Below are 13,637 nucleotides of genomic sequence, written 5' to 3' on the forward strand. Positions count from 1 at the left end.
TACACCCCTTAAATTTTTTTTTAACAATCTCATGAGTAGTTAACTTTTCAGATGTAGTTGCTTTGTTTTAAGAAGGGAGATAAAATTTTCCACTCAAAATGAATGATTTAGTTAAGCCCTCAAATTCGTTTGCCTGCACATTACAAACACTTACTCTCATCATATTACCTTTTAGTTGTGATTTGCAAAAGGGGAAAAATTAAACTCTCCATTACTTTCAATTTAGTTGATTAGTCCACATTTATTTAGTATCTCAAGAGAGGTATACATAGGATAAACGCATATATCCAAATTAGCTGTCTTTTGAGTTAATTTAATTAGGACATTCATTCAATGTTCATTCAATGGACGTGTCATGAAAACGTGCTATGTTCCACGAATGAAATGTGTATATGGTCTAATGCTTGGATTTAAGCAGTCAACAGATCACATAAAAGACAGAAAATCCTGCCTTAAGGATTCTCTTTTTAAAAAGTCATAGGGAAATTTTTAAAATTTAGAGAAATCTAATTCTTAGAGAAATTAATATGGTTAGTGACTGCCCTCTGGTGGAAAACTGGGGAAACTATAATACAGCCACCCTTTGCTTTTTCGTCGCCAAAACTGGTTCTCTCAAAAACCAGAAATACTTCGGCTTCATTATACTCTCATTACCCATTTTGTAGAACCCCATACTATTTATAATTGGAATCAAAATTTCATAGGACTCTTTCTATTCTGAACTCATTTATTATGATTCAAATTAGTAAGAAGATATATGTATTTTTTAAAAAAGAAATAAGACAAAGAGTTGCTTTATAATCAACATTTAAATAACAACTTTTAAAATTCTATTTACTAATTGGAATGCCCTGCCACAGAGGCAGGGTGGGGTGGGGGGGATGGGATTGGAGGGTGGGAGGGATTCTGGGTTCATTGGTGATGGAGAATGGACACTGGTGGAGGGATGGGCTCCTGAACACTGCATGAGGGAAAAACAAGCACGAAATGTTTGACTCTGTAACTGTACCCTCACTGTGACTCACTAATTAAAAAAATAAAAATAAAAAAATAATAATACCTTAAAGATAAATACATTACATTTTCTAGAGATATTTCCTTTTTATATTTTGTAGGGGTATATTTTATGTATTATGTTAAATAAACCCCTACAAAGGTAATAAAACCAATTTATTCAGCCCCTCTTCTATTCATAGACACTATGGTTATGTTCAGTCTTAAAAACTATATGATGCTGTAGCAAATGGGCATTGCATATTCTTAAAAGTCTTATTTCCAGTATGTCTTTGGTATCCCACATTTAGAATTTCTGTGTCAAAGGATGTATGCCTGTACAGTGTTTCCATGTATTTGAAAATTATTTTTCGGAGAGTTTGTATATAACATTCTGTATTCAAACAAGCTTTATATGAAAGTTTCTCTTTCTTAAGATTTGAACCATACTGTATTGTAAAAGATCTGCTTAATCTTATCGGTTAGAATAGTAATTCAATATACTTTTAATTTACATCTTCTTGTCAAAAAAAAAACAAAATATATTATTTTGGTTCTATTTTGGGGCAGGGACTGGGGTTTGGGATGGAAACATCTGAAATATGGTGGTGGGAAGGTGTAATGGTGTGGTGGGATTGATATTTGAATATTAAATATAATTAAATATTGTGAACTACTTTATAAAATAAAAAATTACGAAAAAAATTATATTTACTGAGAACAGCATTTTATGTAATTAGATCATCTTTTGACACAATTCCACATTGATTCCTCAGAAATAGGTTGTTTTGGCCTAGATGAATGATCGACTTTTCTATTTTAGTCTGTGTTTGGTACTTTACTATTTTAGTCTGTGTTTGGTATTTTAAATTATAGGTGTTTGTTATTCTTTAAAAAAATATGGACCATCATATCATCTACTCATGTAACAATACATCGATCCTGTGTCCGATTGATATTTAGCTGGCTCAAATTTAGCTCGGGAACATAAAAGTATTTTCTTTTTATCCAGTAAGAATGAAGACTCTTACTTCTTACTTCTCTCCCTTAAGAGACCATATCACATTCGCTCCAGTACTTCCTGCAAGGAAATTGCACATATGTTTGAGACGGCCATTGTGACTTATCCTTCATCCTGGTCACAGGAAATGGTGTCACTTCTTAGAAAGGTAAGAGGGTGGACTTTCACTACGATGATCTCTTTCAGTAATGAGGCTGTTCTTTATCCACTTAGGTAGCCAGAATCATCCATCATTCCATCTCCCATCTATCTGCTCAATAATTGGAGCCTTTAAACATCTTTTGAATCTGTCACTTCTTTCCATCTCCACCCTTCTGTCCATAATCAACTTATTGTTGGTAAGGCTTACCTTCCAACTTATTTCACTCCTACTTTTATTAATTTTATTCTGTTTTCTGCTTTCTCTCCCCGTAATAATCTGTTCAAAGAAAAGTTCATTATCTTCCCATTGTTCGAATAAAGTAAGTTTGTGGCATCAAGCTGTCAAGCTTTATTTTGGACTTTTGTTCTCTTGATTTTCAAAAATTGTTTTGACCTTTTCCTCGTCCCCTTTTCCTTTGCCACCTACCCTCACCTCTCAATCTTTCACCACAGGGCCTTTGCACATGCTAGTTCTGGATCACTGTTCCATGTTTCACATGCTTGTCCTTATCCCAGTGCCTTCTTTTGGATCAGCACTGCTTAACATGATTCATTGACTACTGTTTTGAGTCTGTGAATCTTAGAGGTCCATAACAAGTGAAGAAACATATTTAGAACAGACTTTTATAGTAGTTAGTGCTTCTAACCAATCACAGAGTTAGTATATTCATGGAACATGGTGAACCCTATTTGGATGTGAAACTCAAATCTAATAGCATATGGTGTGATGCTACTCACCAGCCGTTTACTGTAGCCCCCTGTATTAGTTTCAGTGGAGAATGGAGAGTTAAAACCAATGAACATATAAACAGAAATCATAGCTTCTACACAGGTAGTTTGAGAAACCTACCTTTAGATCCCAGCTCAACCAGCCCTTCCTTGGGGAGCCTTCATCTGCTGTAAGTCCACATAATTCAGTCTTTCCTTCCTGGCACTTGTCATAGAGTGAAACTGCATCCCATGGGTATGTGGTCCTTGGGTTATGCTCATTGTCTATAAGCCATGAGGCAGGGACCATGCCTGCCTTGCTGAACATGGCCTCTTCATTATAAAAATATGGTATTTCAACAAAGGAAGTCCGAAACTTTCATCAGTTTTAGAAGTGCCACTTCCGAGGCACTCAGGCACTTTGGTGTCTATTGAATGGTCATAAGGAATGAGCTGCCCATGGAACGGAGCTTGGTTCGTTTCAGAGATCAAATCATATTTTGTAACTAGTCAAGAAAACGATTGGATGCTAAAAGCCCAAACTGTCTCTTATTTTGGGGTCAACTTCCTATTTGGTACTAAGGATAAGAGTAATGTCAAAGGAAGAACGGAGGTCATTTTGTGTAAGTAATATTTCCTCAGTTTCAAGATAGCCCTTTTCACTCCAAAACTGTATGCCCTGACTCCTGGTTGTGAGCACCTGGAGACTCTCAGGGCTGGCATCTGAGCCTGATATTGATGAATTTTGGTTCTAGAGTCACTACGTAGGGAATTAAAAAAAAACAAACAACCTTCATTCAATCTGGTAAACCTCATACCTTTAAATGAAACCTTTGTCTCCTATTAGCTATGGTACTGATAAAGGCAGAAACTTAGTGGGAGATTAGTTTCATTTGTGAAAATGAACCACATCTCCTAACAACTGCAATTTCTCTCTTCATACACACAGTCTCACTTGGCCTAACTGAAACCTTAAGAAATAAGTTGCTATCCTCTTTATACCAGATGCATAAGTTGGTCGGTTAGTAGGCAGACTTGCTATAATTCGTAGTTGAATCAGGAATCACAGATAAGTTTGACCCAGTCTTGCAAGGTGGTTTCACTTGCTGTACCACAGAACCTACATATGAATCATTCTCACCGTGCACCATCGATATTGTTTAAGCTTACTTGTTCTACATCAGTTATTTATGTATTTGGGCTAGGGGGACACTGCCTTATTTCCTTCAACACTTGAAAACTTCTACAGGAAATTCCTGTGATTTTTTTCCCCTGAATTTTCCCGTATTTTGATCTCTTCCCCATCTTTATGTTTATATTTCATTGGCAGCTACTTGAACCTAATCCAGACCAACGGTTTGCTCACTTGTCTGACATTCAGAACTTCCCCTATATGTGTGACATGAACTGGGATGCAGTTTTGCAGAAGAAGCTTGTTCCAGGCTTTATCCCTAATGTGAGTCAACCCTAACCGATGCATCACAACTCTCATTTGACAAAAATGTGTGTGTGTGTGTATGTGTGTGTGTCGGGTATAACACTGGTCTCAGATAACCAGTCCGGAGCTGAAAGTGCTCAAACTCCCTTTCTACAGGTGACAAGGTGACAAGGTACACACAGGAAAGTTGGTTACCAAAAGTCACTCACCTAATAAGTACTCAGCTGGTATTTGAATGCAGATCAGCCTGCATCTGGAGTCCAGCTCCTAATGACTTCTTGTTTTTTTGTTTTGTTTTGTTTTGGCTTTTTGCATCACACCCGGCTATGCTCAAGACTGACTCCTGGCTCTGCACTCAGGAATCATTCCTGGCAGTGCTTGAGGGACCATATGGGATGCTGGGAATCAAACCCGGGTCGGCTGTGTGCAAGGCAAATGCCCTACCCGCTGTACTATTGCTCCAGCCCCCTCCTAAAGACTTCTTAAAGCAAGCTTTATTGGAAAGAGACCCTAGTCTTCTAAATAATGAGCAATAAAATTTATTGGAGAAATAAAATGTTTTCTTCGATCGTGAATATGTAGAAATTATATCTATGTTCTCTGGATTAAAAAAAAAAGTTGGGAACTATGAGGGTCTGATCGGGGTAGTTTAATCAGCTCCCCTTCTCCTTGGATCATTACATGCTACAGTATTTATTTGTAATGACTGGCAGCAGAAGGAGCCAATTCCCATGGATGCGTTCCTGGTCACAGGCTCATGTGTCCTACTGCAGGCTGCTGACAGGAGTCAGAGACCAGAAGCTTAAGTCAAGGACCCTGCTGAGAACTCAAGCTCCTCTCTTGCACAGCCTAATTCCATATATTCAGTGGTAGGCATGTTGGGGGAAAAGTTAAGAAGGCTTTGAAGATCCTATTAAGAACAACTTAAAATGTTGTTTTCTTTTATTATTATTATTATTATTATTATTTTGCTTTTGGGGCCACACTCAGTGATGCACAGGGGTTACTCCTGGCTCTGGCTCTGCACTCAGGAATTACCCCTGGTGGTGCTCAGGGGACCATAAGCGATGCTGGGAATCGAACCCGGGTCAGCTGTGTGCAAGGCAAATGCCCCTCCTGCTGTGCTATTGCTCCAGCCCCAAAATGTTGTTTTCTGTGCTTAAGCCCAAGGTAGGTGCTTGAATCCCATGTATGGGGATGGGTAGAATCCTGTGTGAGTGAGTATCAGAGGAGTGTGCTCATGGGAACATGTCTGAGGAGGGGAATGGAGGGCTTCAATGGAATTCAAGTGGACAGTGCTCTTTCATGGAGCAAGGAAGGGGCTGGGGCCAAGGTCTTTCCTGGCCCTTTGGCAGAGTTCCAGAAGGGAAGCTTGTTGGTAGGGGTCTATGACACTCTGGGTGGGCAGGGGAGGGGGTCACCCACTATGTTTCATCTCCTTCTCGTGCCCCCCCCCCGACCCCCCGCCACGTAAGCAACCAGCCACCAGTGTTGTGGCAAGAGTAGCTCTACATCTGGGTCTCTGCTGCATTATGGATAGAATTATCTGGGGAGCTTGTCCAAAGCACAGTTTGGGAACAATCCATCAAAAACATTGATTTAAGAGGTCTGGCTGGGGAAAAAACGGGGATTTTGAGCAAACCATTTGGGTGATTCTGAGCTGATTGTTCAAACACATTCTGACCAACATCGTCATCAAGTTCATACTTTAGAAAACTAAAGGTCATTAGATTTTCTTCGTAACTTACAGAGAATTCGGCGGAGAGTATAGGAAAATAACATGTCACAGAATACGAAAAGCAATGCTTGATAAATGATCTAAACCTTAGGGTGGGAATTCCACCCAGTTGGCGGGGGTCAACTCTGTCAGGACAGGGAACACTTTTTCATGTAGCAGCTTGGGCTGTCAGTAGCCAGAGAGAGGACTCTGGGAGTCAACTGGCCTGTCTCCCTTGCAGAAAGGCAGGCTGAATTGCGACCCCACCTTTGAACTTGAAGAAATGATTTTGGAGTCCAAACCCCTTCATAAGAAAAAGAAACGCCTGGCAAAGAAGGAGAAGGAGATGAAGAAATGCGAGTCCACTCAGGTAGGCAGGTCCCTGAGATACGATTCCTGTATCAACGCCTCAGTCCTCAAAGATGGTATCATCTTGTGGCCCAGCTGTTCCAGCAAGCACATGAGTATCCTCCATGCTCTTACTTTTCATCCTCCTCTGAGGCCACTATATCTTTCTAAGATCAGGTACCCCAAGTCTATCTTCTGTTTTTATTACAGAACGGTACTCTTGCCAGATTCCATCTATCGTGTTTTCTAGGGCTCAGTGGCAAATGATTACTCTGCCACAAATCTACCTTGCCGGTTTCTTTTCATTTCCATCATCTTTCTCATAGCTATTGTTTTTATTTTTCAATTTTTATTGAATCAACATGAGATCCATAGTGACAAGGTTGTTCATGATTGGGTTTCAGTCAGATACTGTTCCAATACCTACCCCTTCACCAGTGTCCATTTCCCACACACACGTCCCCAGTTTTCCTCCTGCCACCTTCCCCAGCTGCCACCCCCAATCCCACCCCAGCCTGCCTCTACTGCAGGCACTTTTCTTTGTCTCTCTCTCACTCACTCTCTTTCCTTGGGGGAATTATATAACTGTCATCACGTTGCTCATCGATTTGTTTGAGCGGGCACCAGTAACGTCTCTCATTGAGAGACTTATTGTTACTGTTTTTGGCATATCCTATATGCACGGGTAGCTTGCCAGGCTCTGCCGCTCGGGCTTGATACTCTCAGTAGCTTGCCGGGCTCTCCGAGAGGGGCGGAGGAATCGAACTCTGGTCGGCCGCATGAAAGGCGAATGCCCAACTGCTGTGCTATCACTCCAGCCCCTTAGGGGAATTATGGTTTGTAATATAGGCCATGGGAAGTTATTATGTATGTCCCTTTAGATCCAGTCTGCTTTGTTCCTTAACCTAATGTGTACTTGCTACTTCTGTATTCCTGATGAGGAAAACTGGCCAAGATGGAGAGATAATTTGTGTTAGGAGCTTTGCTACAGTTTTAGAGTTGATACTAATAAGTGAGCTAAATTTCCTCAGTAGGATGGAAAAGCTATTAGTTGACATTAAGAGCCATGTCAAAGTCGTGCCATGTCAAAGTAAACATGTGTGTGGAAAAGACACAAATAAAATGCCTCCACTGACTATAACTGAGGGAGGGTTCATCCTCCCTAAATTGTTGAAGGGAACATTTTACTAGCGTTCAATGTGGAAAGATATTTTCTGGCTCTTCACATCCGCGTAGAACCTCCCAATGTTTCACAGGTATATTAGTATTAGAAGGTGAAGGGCAGGAAGGGAACCAGAACCAGCTAACCAGCTCAGTAATCCCTGCTGCTACTTGATTTGAACCGAGAATATGGTCTATGTGTAGTTTATGATTTCTTCTTGGGTTAAATGTCAGAAGCCAGAGCTCATGAACCATAAGCCCGACCGTCCTTCCTGCCTTACTGTTGGTGAAAGCAATTTTGTTTGGCTTCTCCTCTTGTTGTTTCTTCCGTTTGTCATCTCCTGTTATTCTGGTGAGGGGTCTCAGTCCTGCCGTAAACTTTGTGATAGAGCCAAACTGAAGGTACATTACTTCCCATCAGCAGATACTTAAGAGGTGGTTTCTGGCTGTTTGAAGAACTTTGCTAACAACACTTTTTCTTTTTTCCCTCATTATTTACATGAAAGATGTGCCTTCTCCAAGAACATCTGGAATCTGTCCAGAAAGAGTTCATCATTTTCAACAGAGAAAGGTAAGTTATGTCCTGGAAGAATAGCAACTCATCTAATGGTGGATGAGTTTTACCAACTTTACCTTTATCTTCTGAGTCTTCTATGTTTTTAAATGTCTTTCATTCTAATTATTAAAATGATGAACATTCATAATAGAAAGTCTATAAAATGGAGACACCTTCTGATTTTGTCAAGGGTTTCAACAACTGTAGTAAGTTACCTTGGCATCAAGTGTCCCCTTATGGGAGGGCAGAGGAGTCGGCACCTCAACCTTTATTTAAGAACATTTCCCTGATTTTTGTCTCTATAAATTGTGAGATTAATGCTTTTGAAATCATTTTGAAAGCTAATATTTTCTTCCCAATGAATATCACTCATGGGCCAGAGTGATGGGACAGCCGGTAAGGCATTTTCCTTGCACGCAGCTGACCTGGGTTTGATACTGATACTCTCATATGGTCCCCCAAGTCCACCAGGAGTGATCCTCTTCTCTTTCTTTTTAAAATTTTTTAATGAAACACCATGAGATACAATTACAGACTTACACACTTTCATGATTATGTTTCAGTAATACAATGGTTGAGTACCCATCCCTCCACCAGTGCCCATTCTCCACCACCAATGTTCACAGTATCCTTCCCACCACCCCTCCCCCACACCCCCTGCCTCTGTGGCAGACACATTCCCTTTTACTCTCTCTCCTTTTGGGTGTTATGATTTGCAATACAGGTATTAGGTGGCCATCGTGTTAGGTCTATAGTCTACGTTCAGCACGCATCTCCCCTCCTGAGTGAATCCTCCAAGCATCCTTCGCTTGGTGGTCCCTTCTCTATCTCATCTGCCTTCCCCCCCCCCCGCCCCCCGCTCCACCCCATATGTGAGGCTGGCTTCCAAGCCGTGGAGGAATCCAGGAGTGATTCTTGAGTGCAAAGCTAGGAGCAGGTCCTGAGTACCACCGGGTGTGCCAACACCCCCACCCCCACCACACACAAACAAAACAAAACCAATCACTCACTTTTTTTTCCCCCCAAGAGTAAAAAAAGACTTTCATAAAAGAGCAGCAGATCCAACCTCGGAACAAACCAAAGGCTCACAAGGAGAGGATGGGCAGAATAACAACCTGTGATGGACAGTACACCCTCTGCGTCTTCCTGGACATCCTCGCCCCAGGTCAGCCACTTTCATTCTCTACATCCGAGAAAGGCTGACAGAACTGCTTGCCTCTCCACTCCTCACTGCCTTGGGAATCCACATGAGCAACTTCAGAAGGCGTCAACGTGACATGGCAGAGAGGTTCTCTGGGCTGTTGGGCTTTAGTTTTAGTTTCACTGCTGTGTGACCTTGAGCAGGTCACTTAACCAGATCGTCCCTCTGCTTCAGCTTCTCCATCCACATGAGAGGGCTCTCCTAGATGATACTTGCTTTTTTTCTACTTCCACCATTCTGTTACTCTAAGCGGGCTTTATTTTTATTTTAACAGGAAGGCGTGGATGTGATTTATTTTTGCACTTCTAATTACACTGTGGGAAATGGGGATACGTGGATTAGGCTCTTCAGAACTAGAAAATATCATGAAGAGATCAGACCTCCTCAGTTTCGCTGAGAAGGAATAAAGGCTTCCCTCTGGAAAAGACGAATGTCAGCCTAACTGGTGGAGTATCAGTTTGCAAAGGCTCCTGGCGGGAACCCTGGGATGGTATACCCTATCACCTCTTGTGTCAGTAAACAGGAGTCTGTCCAACACCCTCAGGGATATGAGGTATGGGAATAGAAATTGGAGATCATGGGAAGATTTACACCATGGAAATTGGCAAATACTACAAGTAAGGACCTTTTTTCTGTTGTTGTTTTCTCCAGCAAGCAAATTGTTAAATATTTCTTAGCGCCCAGCCAGTCTTCTTTTAGTAAACAAATTCTTTGAGCTGAACCATTCTCTTAATATTATCAGAGGCTGGAGAGAATCAGAAAGGAATATTGTCGCAATGAAGGCAAATCCACCTTGCAGTACAGAGCAACTGAACCTTATACAGGGGTTACAGAGTAAATGAGAGTGTGCCAGCAACAAAGGTATCTGCATCCCCCAAAGCTGGTGCCCAGTCAGTCACCCTCTGATTGTGACACAAATCACCATTTTGGGTTTGTTCATATTTTCTCTCTCTTATTTTTTTGTTCTTATTTTTGGCTAACATCAGAAGGTCTAAACTGGTGGCCAAATCATAAATGCATTTAATGAAGTGAATTAGACTTACCACCGGGGCATGCCCATACATGTGAGAGGTCAGAGCGCATGGAGACCGCTCCAGTTATTTGAAAAATAATTGCAGTGTCACTCTTTTCCCTTTTCCTTGCCAAACACAGTTTGATTCTCCAACAGTGAGGGATGTTCGGGATGTAACCCCGCCCTCCAGACACCAGGGCCTCCCCAGACGAGGTAACTTACAGAGTCAAGAAGTGAAGAGGGCCCTGGGGACAGTTTTCACCTCAGGCCACTTGGATTCCAAAATCTTCTCATGACAGGACTTATAGGCATGCAGAGATGACAGTCTGGGGACAAGCTGGCAGGTATTCATTGGGAAACCCAACAGACAGACATCAGGAGGAGTAACAGAGATACTGTCTGTAGCAGATTCTAGAGGTCACACTGGGCAACTACCCTCGCACAAAGCCAGGCCTGGACTTTAACTCAGTGCCCACATTTTCTCCTCACGAACCTATTATGTCCAAATTTTGAAATGATTCATCTCTCTACTAGAGGAGCAACTCTTTATTTTTCTTAAGAATTAAAAGCCAGATCTTTTGTTTCATTTAACTCCTTTCCACTCTATGTTCCACATACTTTCCATGCAATTTTGTGTTCTTCAGACGCTGTAAATTCTTAGCTAGTACTTGCCCTGATTCAGTTTCACAAAGAGGGGAATGGGTTGAAAAGAGCCGTGATAAGAAATGACCAATCTCTGTTCCAGCCTGGGGCTTGTTTGGACTCAAAGCTAATGTGCTGGGATCTTATATGCCCCATGACCTGGCTCCTTCTCTGGCTGTGCTCGTGTATGATCCCAAAGGAGATACTGGGTGAAGCATAAAACACAGGGCAGTGAGTCACAGCATCTCCACAGGGAAGGGACTCATGGGCTCATCGTTGCTATGCTGTTTCGCAAGTCCATCTGGTTCCTCACTGGGTCAGAAACCGAAAGCATCTTCAGCTTGAGTGCCTGGCTTTGATATCCAGTGAGTTGCTTCTGTATCTAGAGATTTTGAAGACATGATGGTCACCTTGGTGACTAGAGCAGAAAGCCCCAGAGATGGAAGTTGATGTCCAGACCCAATCAGCCAACAGAACCAAAGGGGGGGGGGTGTCTTCAGTTAGGGAAAAAAAAATAAGACGTTGAATCTCTCAGCACAGAACCACCAGCCATAATCACCACCCGCCACGGCACACTTTCAACAATAGAACAAAAATGTACCATGACTGCGGGTCACTGGAATCCGGACCCTTTTGTCTGATTGCAGAATTGCTCAAAGTTCCTTGCTACAGGGGATCGTGTCTCATCTAGATTCATGAAAACATAGACTGAAGGCCGAGAAGCTTCCCAAATGTGATGTGATGTGATGTGGCATGTGATGTGGCATCCCTCTGTCTGGAATTCCTGGGCGTTAGAGAAGTGCAAAGCTTCCTTCCACAGGCAGCGCACCTGAAAAGGCTGCGCAAGTACTGAAGATCAGAAGCAGATGCTGGAACATCCCAGTCTCCACGTGTGTGTCTTCACAGAGATCTTAAGCCAATCACAAGGCAGCCCTGGCTCCACCTGGGCTTCCAGGCAGGAAATGCTCTGCTCTTGGCTAGCTTAACCTCTGGGATAACATGGTTCCGCCTGAGGTCATTGCTAGGGCAGAAACAGATGCCAGATAGCTTGGAGCATAGCTAAATTAATTAGGATAATTTAAATACTTTGGGGCCCGAGTGATAGCACAGTGGGTAAGGTCATTGCCTTGAACGTGGCTGACTCAGGTTTGGTGCCTCGCTTCCCATAGGGTCCCTCAAACCAGGAATAACCTCTGAGCATCGGCAGATGTGGCCCTCAAACAAAACGAAAATAAATAAATAGCGGCTAGGCTTCTGCTAGTAACATTTTAACCACAACTTTTAGCCAGAGAGACTTCCTAGCTTCGTGGCTTTTTCTACACTGGATGGATGCCTGTCTTCAAGGAGAAGGATTGGTCCCCACCAGCAGGGAGCAGTGTAGCTGCTGACAGTCACGCGTAGGTTTCCTTTCTTCAGAAGCTGAATGAGCAGGCATGAAACACACAGGGAGTTTCTTTCCACAGCCAGTTGCCCCAGTGATCAGTCTGCAAAAGAAGCCCTTGTTTCCTACTCCGTCTGCTGTGGTTACTGTCTCCTATAGCTCCGTGTGCCTGACTGACATTCAACACTGATGTGAAAAATCCAAAATTCAGTTCCCTGTGCCATTTTGGAGGGGAAATAAATGCTTGTGTTGAGCTGTAGTGTCCATCATGTACTGTGCCTGTACGTATTAAAGTCTAAGTGTCTTGTGTCTATGGGAAGTCTTTTGTCAGGAGTGTGTGTGTGTGTGTGTGTGTGTGTGTGTGTGTGTGTGTGGTGGGGGTGATGGTGTTTGCACCAGGGCTGTGGATACCCAAGGTTACTATTCTCACTTCCACTTCCTGTCAGGAGCAATGTCCTTCCCCAGAGACCAATTGTGTCAGAGATGTCCCACCAGCGGGGACTGCAGCCCTATTCTGCCGAGGCAACACCTCCTCTGCATTCTTGCTCCCCCTGCATTCACACCGCCAGAGCACGGCCCAGCGCCCCTCCCTTTGCCTTTCACCGTGACCCTAAGTCTGTCCAACCCGCCCACTTCTCTTCCAGCACTCTGCCTTCATGCTCCTCTGTGACTTTCTCCTGCCCCATTCCATACACCTAAGCAACGACAAATGTTCCATGGCCCATAATCTGACACAGAAAGGAAGTAGCAGTCCAAAACTCTTACAGCTGCAAATAGTGTCTGCCTTAGCCAGGACAAAGCAACCTTTAACCACCTTCAGACTCCTAATGCCGAGGGGGGCAGCTGGTTCTCATTTGTCCTGAGAAAAATAGACTTTGCCTTTGTCTTGAGTGTTCTCTAAAATCCAACTGGCTGTGTGTGTGCTGTGATGTCAAATGACCTGTCACATTCTTTTTTTGGGGGGTCACACCCGGCGATGCACAGGGGTTATTCCTGGTTCATGCACTCAGGAATTATTCCTGGCTGTGCTCGGGAGACCATATGGGATGCTGGGAATCGAACCCAGGTCGGCCGCGTGCAAGGCAAACGCCCTACCCGCTGTGCTATTGCTCCAGCCCCAGCCTGTCACATTCTTAGTAGCGCTTGAGCACAGGGCAGGATCTAGAACTTTCTCTTTTTTCTTTTTGGGTCACACCTGGTGATGCACAGGGGTTACTCCTGGCTCAGGAATTACTCCTGGCGGTGCTCAGAGGATCATATGGGATGCTGGGAATTGAGCCCGGGTCAGCCTCATGCAAGGCAAATGCCCTACTCTCTG

At 43.1% G+C, this 13,637-nt stretch overlaps 1 protein-coding gene across 1 annotated transcript in view; it reads left to right on the top strand.

The window, feature by feature from the left end:
• The window catches only part of STK32A (serine/threonine kinase 32A), a 132,316-nt gene extending 119,688 nt beyond the window's left edge, over nt 1–12,628 (top strand). Inside the window, exons 9-13 of the mRNA XM_055143263.1 lie at nt 2,046–2,162; nt 4,194–4,319; nt 6,260–6,388; nt 8,034–8,098; nt 9,111–12,628. Of these exons, the coding sequence (XP_054999238.1) occupies nt 2,046–2,162; nt 4,194–4,319; nt 6,260–6,388; nt 8,034–8,098; nt 9,111–9,204 (531 nt within the window). The 3' untranslated portion in view covers nt 9,205–12,628. The remainder of the gene's footprint in view (nt 1–2,045; nt 2,163–4,193; nt 4,320–6,259; nt 6,389–8,033; nt 8,099–9,110) is intronic.
• Nucleotides 12,629–13,637: the final 1,009 nt, after the last annotated feature.

This window comes from Sorex araneus, chromosome 6, assembly GCF_027595985.1.
Source record: "Sorex araneus isolate mSorAra2 chromosome 6, mSorAra2.pri, whole genome shotgun sequence".
NCBI classification, from domain to species: Eukaryota; Metazoa; Chordata; class Mammalia; order Eulipotyphla; family Soricidae; genus Sorex; species Sorex araneus.